The following is a 6,140-nucleotide window of genomic DNA, read 5'->3' as shown; positions in this document are numbered from 1 at the left end:
TGTTTTTTACACTGCTGCTACGCTGTTTATTATAGTCACATCACCTCTACCTACATGTACAAATGACCTCGACTAACCTGTACCCCCGCACCGGTACCCTCTGTATATGGAGCAGCAGGTAACCTAGTGGTTAGAGCGTTGGGCCAGTAATAGAAAGGTTGCTGGATCAAATCCCCGAGCTAACAAGGTAAAAATATGTCGTTCTGCCCCTGAGCAAGTCAGTTAACCCACTGTTCCCCGGGCGCCGAAAACAGGGATGTCGATTAAGGCAGCCCCCCGCACCAATCTGATTGAGAGACACATTTCAGTTGTACAACTGACTAGGTTATCCCCCTTTAATAAGACAATGCAGGAGTGGCAGCGGGACAAGTCTCTGAATGTCCTTCAGTGGCCCAGCCAGAGCTTGGACTTGAACCTGATCGAACACCTCTGGAGACCTGAAAATAGCTGTGCAGTGATGCTCCCAATCCAATTGGAGGTGTGTAGCATCATACCCAAGAAGAGGCTGGAATTGCTGCTTCAAAGTACTTTGAATACTTATTACATTTTTTACACATGTGCAAACATTTATAAAAACCTGTTTTTACTTTGTCATGTAGATTGTAGAGGAATTTCTACAAAGAAAATGAACATAGTTTGGGACAACTTGAGGAGTTTCATTTCTACATACAAACTGGCTTTGATCCAGCTTTAACTTCATATCATACTAAAATGACTATCATATCTAAATGTTGGTCTATCGATCTGACAAGATTCTGCACCAAGCTTAAAATCACTGTTTAAACAACTATATGCCTAAGCATACAAAATATGAATGTCAGCGCAATGCAATGCCTTCCATTGAAGCAAATTCAGTAAATATTTGTTTTGATCCTTTAATTTACAGACATAAGTACATACACTTAGTGTAAAACAGATGCAAACATTACACCATTAACACATTTTCGTGCAGCAGGATTACTGGGAAACGTAATTGGAAGCACACATGACTTTGCACCATTTCAACATTTTGTCTATCATAGTTATTTTACAGAAACAAAGCAGAGTAAAATTAATATTATTGCCACATGTATGATTCTAATATGCATCATAATGAAGATCGGCACAGGAACACAAATTCATCAGACACTTAAGAGATTGAGTCTCTTTACTTAACAGTCTGCTATGTAGTATTTGCAACAATTGAGGCACAGCCACTTTGACAAACAGAATTCTGCGTCGACTCTGTACCTTGACCTATCATTTTTTATCAAACTTAACCAAAACCACCTTTCTTGTGCTCACAATTCCTGTCAACATAGTCATAGGCACCCCAACCCTTCAAAATTATTGGTATCCAATAAGATAGGAACATTAAACAATGGAAGTGTTGGATGAGGTAAATAGGAAATTGTCTTTAGAAAAAAAATATATTTCTGTAAAATTCTGGTTGAAAACCGGTTAAAAATAAATAAACCAAAAACCACAGTTTGTCCATTGAGATCCCTGCTTAATCATTGGTTCATTGTTTACTTTCCTCTAAAGAAATATAAATCTGACAGATTGTTGCACATCAATCAAGATGCATTGTTAGAATAAATACAGCATTGATCATAATAGCTATTCAACAAACATAAGGAATAGCAGTAAATTAAGATAAAAAGACACAGGTATTGACAAAATAACTGACTCTTAATCCCAGACAAACTACAGGAGGCACAAATATACAGTGCCCTCTACTTGCAGTGAGCAATGACATAATCCAGCATACATATTAAATACCCCTCCACCAGTGAGGGCCCTTGTAAATGCCTGACCTATGAGCAATAAACATACTGAGGAAAGACAGTCCTTGCCATACTACTTTTTAAAACACCTCTTTCCACCAAAAATACTGTTTTTTGGGGGAAAGATATTAGAAGCAGAGTTAGTTTTTGTATAAACAATTGCTTAAAATGTGTGGGTCATGTCGTAATAGGAAAAAAGTACCCGCCCAGCCCCATATCTAATCTTCACCCACAAGGTGTTGCTTTGGAAGGGTTAAGTGCAAAACAGGGGTAACACAATATATGTGGTGCAGGGAGAAAACTATCTACAAAGAATTCTCTCCACACACACACACACCTCAGTGTGTGGTACAAACAAAGACAGACATAGAAAAGCTGTGACAAGAAAACACCACTATCTCGCCCTTTGTCTGACCAATATCAATTATTTCCTCTGTGTACGATCACGAAGGTGCAACCCTCAATCTGTCCGTTTTGTTATTCATTGTTTTCTCCCCTACCCAATTATGAATAAATCAAGAGTTCACATGTCCTTCTTCAGAGCCTCTGCACAAGTACTTGAAACAGAGGAGAGAGACAGTCAGTTACTGCAAACAGTGGGAAGAGGGCAGGGAGACAACTTTCAATATTCACTACTCATCACTGATGATGTTCATGCTTTGGTCCACAAAACAACCCATTAATACGCAGTATAAATGTGTGTGTAACTTTTAAGCGCTTCTTTTCACAAGCCTGCTTTTCTCCACCAGCTTTCTCTGACTTCTCTGGCCAGTGATAAGACCTGACTAGCAGTAGACAATATACATGTTATGTCTGTAATTGAGTCCCTGTATGTGTAGGAGCCAGTCGCTCTCCACAACCCTTCATGTCCACCTCTCGCTATGTTGCTGCCTGGCTCACTGACAGTGTGTATCCATGCCTCCACTGTCGTGTTGGAAAGGATCTCGAACTTGACGCAGTGACCGGTGTTCACCATGAAAGGAGTGCAATTCAGATTCTCTTTGTGTCTGCGTTTTGGGGGTGTTTTTATTTTTCGGTCCTTTTCTTGAAAGATGAAGTTTGTCCCTTACAATGGTCCGTATTTGGCTTCATATCGGGACATGATGTTCTTGCAGCGACCACAGTCCTTTCGCAACTCAGCCACTTGTTGCCGCAACGCCGCATTTTCCCTCTCCAGAAACGAAGCGCGCACTGTGATCTGGTTCTCCTTCAGCCGCCGGGCGTCACGTGAACGTTTGGCTGCCACGTTGTTCTTCTTCCTCCTCGACCAGTATTTATCGTCCTGTGGGAGACAGAGGATTTTAATACAAAATAATAGAATCAGTGTTGTGGAAACATCCCTAATCCCAGACAAGCCCCTTTATTTCATGGCTTACTACTCACTCATTAATTTTTCTGGTGTAACATAGTGATACTACAATCTTCATCAACCAATGATTATTTGGTGCCCAATTGCAGTGGCTACATTCTCATCATCCTACTACAGAACAACCAGTTCCATCATTCATCACCTCCCTGAAACAAATATTCACTGGTCATCTTACCTTCTGCTCAGTGGGCACAAAGACCTTTTTGGCCTTCTTGATCATGGGCTGTGGTTTGAGGTCCTCGTCAGAGAACTTGTGTTTCCGTGGGTTGAACAGCTCACCCCCAGGCACGCTGGACAGCACCAGGTCTGTGGGGTCCGGCTGGAAGTTGATGTCCACCTCAATGTCCTCCGGGTCGATGGGAGTGGATGTGAGTCGGTCTGCAGATTTCTCCTCTAGAGGGAGACAAAGTCAGTTCAATGATGAGTATGAGTATATATTTTTATTTATTTTGGTAGCTGTTAATTAAGTATGTTCTTATAATCTTGAAGGCTATAGTTAATAGAAAATTCAAACTGTTTGCTAGATTTTTTCCTTAAGACATACTAAGGTCAGCACTATATGAATACTGCTATTTGTTAATGCTGTAGAGCTCAGGTTTCACATGTACATGTCCATGTGTGTGCTTTGGGCAAGGTGTCGAATGCGTCAGGTAAGTCTATTTGACATTTGTATACAATATGGGAGTATCTAGTGTCAGCATGTTGCAAGTGTCTATTACAGTGTCAGTGTATGTGCATGTTGAGTTCAAAGGTAGAATTTGTTACAGTGGTACCGTGTCTGGGCTTTTAACAAATGGGCCCCAACAATGTACCTTTTTTAGACACTTCAACCTCCGTTGCTTCAAACCCAGACACAGCATCTTCATCGTCCCCATCTTCTTCTTCCTTCTCTTGTTCAGCTGGCTCTAAGGTGAGTGTGACGGTCTCTGTGTCAGAGGTGGTGAAAGGGGGTCTTGTCCCCTTGGTTTCCTCCTGGGCCAGGCTCTTCTGCAGCTCCTCCTCTAGGGTGACTGGGATGCCATTCTCCTGCAGGAACTCATCCAGGTCCATATACTCCAAGTGGAAGGTCTCCCCGTCATAGGGGATGGTCTTCTCCCAGATGGCAGGGGTAAGGGAGGCGGACACCCCTCCAATGCCTGTACCTCCAGTCCCACCACTGGCCCCTCCAACACCGGCCTCGCCATTATCGGCAGAGCACAACTTCTTCTTCTCTATTTCTGTGGAGATAACCGTGAAGAGATAATGGGTGAAGGTTGCACGGCCATGTGAACGTAAACAGGGTGGTAAATAAAGGAAGATAGAAGTCTGATGTCATGGAAAGAAGTAGAAAAAAAATAAGTGCTGAAATGACAGAATGAGGGAAAAGAAAAGAGGGCTGCATCAACCCATAAACAACGGGGAAGGGAAATCTGGACGTGTCAACACAGCCCCTAAACTCAAAAACGAACGTGAAAAAAATATTAATTGCCCTTCAAATGCAAGACAATTATGTACTCATATTGTATGTGAAAAAATGGTTTGACTGCAGTGCTCTAGGACAAGTAGGGAGGTGTGAGAACTTTATGTTCTTTTTTCCTCCCTCAGTTCAGTGCCTCAGGGGAAACTGGAACAGCAATCAGAATGTACAAAGGGGTTTCTTCCCCAGTACTGCTCTATACTTGGCACATTTGAGCAACTATTGAACTAGTCATATATAATGATCAAACATAGCAGATTTAAAAAAATGTGTCCAGTTGTTTGAGGGTACACAAACGCTCATTAAAAGCACTACTACGTCTCCATACACCAGTCAACATGTCCGCGAAGTCAACGATCACATCAGATCTATGCAGTTCACATACAAAATGTGTACATTGGAAAGGATCTCTCAATTCATCCACAACGACACCAGTAGACTAGTCTTACCATCGTCGCCTTCGAGAATATTAGGTGGGGGAATGTCCATAATCTTCTTCAAAACAATAGGAAACGATTTTTGTGGATCCGACCTAGGCTGCAGAGGCGTCTAGAGTGTAGTTTCCCAGGCACTGTTAGCAATATCCGTGGATAAATTAAGTCAAAGCAGTGTTTCAGTCTGTTGCTTTGAACCCCGTTTCACAAATTAAAACGTTGTCAAAACAAACACCACAGATCCCGACAGTCATAGCCTACTGCGAGCACTGTTTTCTTATTCATGAGCTTTACGTCTCTTCAGAAAATACTCGGCGTGGATTGGCCACATATGTAACTTTTAATATTAAGTAGCTGACAGAAAACTCGCTGGTTAGCCAGTCAAAACAGAAGCAGTAGAACACACCGGGAGCTCATTGGCTGAAGGAACACTCCGTTTCAATCCTTCGTACGGAAATAAATGTACATTGCGTGCAGAATGTCAATATTGTGTCTCCTGACTCCTATTATTGCTACATTTAGCTAAACCAGATAGATCTGGAACTGTATGACTATGGCCATTCACTGACCCTGGGAACTGGAGGAGACGAAGACAATGATGCTTCGCGACATTTAATGTCAACTACTAGGCTATCAAATCGTAGTAGGCCAGGCTTCCCCAACCGGCGGTGGTTTTATTTGGCCCCCCCAAGTTTTCTGAGAAAAAAAGAAGACATGTTTTCATTGTTGGAGATAAAAACACCAGGAAATCAGCTCCAATTGATTTTAATTTTGAACATCTGTTCCCCAGTATTCCCACTCATATAGACATATGTGGTCGTATAATACTTTCCTGGATTTTATATAGCACTTTTCTACCAATTGAGGTACTCAAAATCACTTACATCGTAGGGTGAAACCCACCTCACCCAACATCAATGAGTAGCACCCACCTCAGTGATGCACTAGGATTGTGCCATAACTCTCATCACACAATAGCTATCAGATGGGGAGTGATATATGCCAATTAGGAATGAGGAGGGTGATAAGGTGGCCATGATGGGAATTTAGCCATGACACCGGGGTGAACGTCCCTACTCTTAAAATGAGCGCATTGGTAAGGCCTCTTGCGGTTA

The 6,140-nt window shown here is 42.1% G+C and overlaps 1 protein-coding gene across 1 annotated transcript; it reads right to left on the bottom strand.

Annotated features, from left to right (window-relative positions):
* Positions 1-861: 861 nt before the first annotated feature.
* LOC115110414 (thyrotroph embryonic factor-like) lies at positions 862-5,308 on the bottom strand. Its single transcript, XM_029636051.2, has 4 exons — positions 5,041-5,308; positions 3,948-4,352; positions 3,311-3,528; positions 862-3,048 (listed from the first exon to the last, which is right to left on the bottom strand). Exons 1-4 carry the CDS (start codon positions 5,078-5,080, stop codon positions 2,833-2,835), a joined length of 879 nt encoding a protein of 292 aa, XP_029491911.1. The 5' UTR covers positions 5,081-5,308; the 3' UTR covers positions 862-2,832.
* Positions 5,309-6,140: the final 832 nt, after the last annotated feature.

Source organism: Oncorhynchus nerka, linkage group LG26, assembly GCF_034236695.1.
Source record: "Oncorhynchus nerka isolate Pitt River linkage group LG26, Oner_Uvic_2.0, whole genome shotgun sequence".
In the NCBI taxonomy this organism is placed as follows: domain Eukaryota; kingdom Metazoa; phylum Chordata; class Actinopteri; order Salmoniformes; family Salmonidae; genus Oncorhynchus; species Oncorhynchus nerka.
This window is presented reverse-complemented; position numbering and strand designations above follow the sequence as displayed.

What these genes read in the sequence shown, in the direction of transcription:
- LOC115110414 (XM_029636051.2), bottom strand. Translation starts at nt 5,080, where the DNA reads ATGGACATTCCCCCACCTAATATTCTCGAAGGCGACGATG. An exon ending in GGTTGAAGTGTCTAAAAAAG is followed by an intron (nt 3,529 to 3,947) that starts GTACATTGTTGG and finishes GTCTCCCTCTAG; the next exon opens with AGGAGAAATCTGCAGACCGA. An exon ending in TTGTGCCCACTGAGCAGAAG is followed by an intron (nt 3,049 to 3,310) that starts GTAAGATGACCA and finishes TGTCTCCCACAG; the next exon opens with GACGATAAATACTGGTCGAG.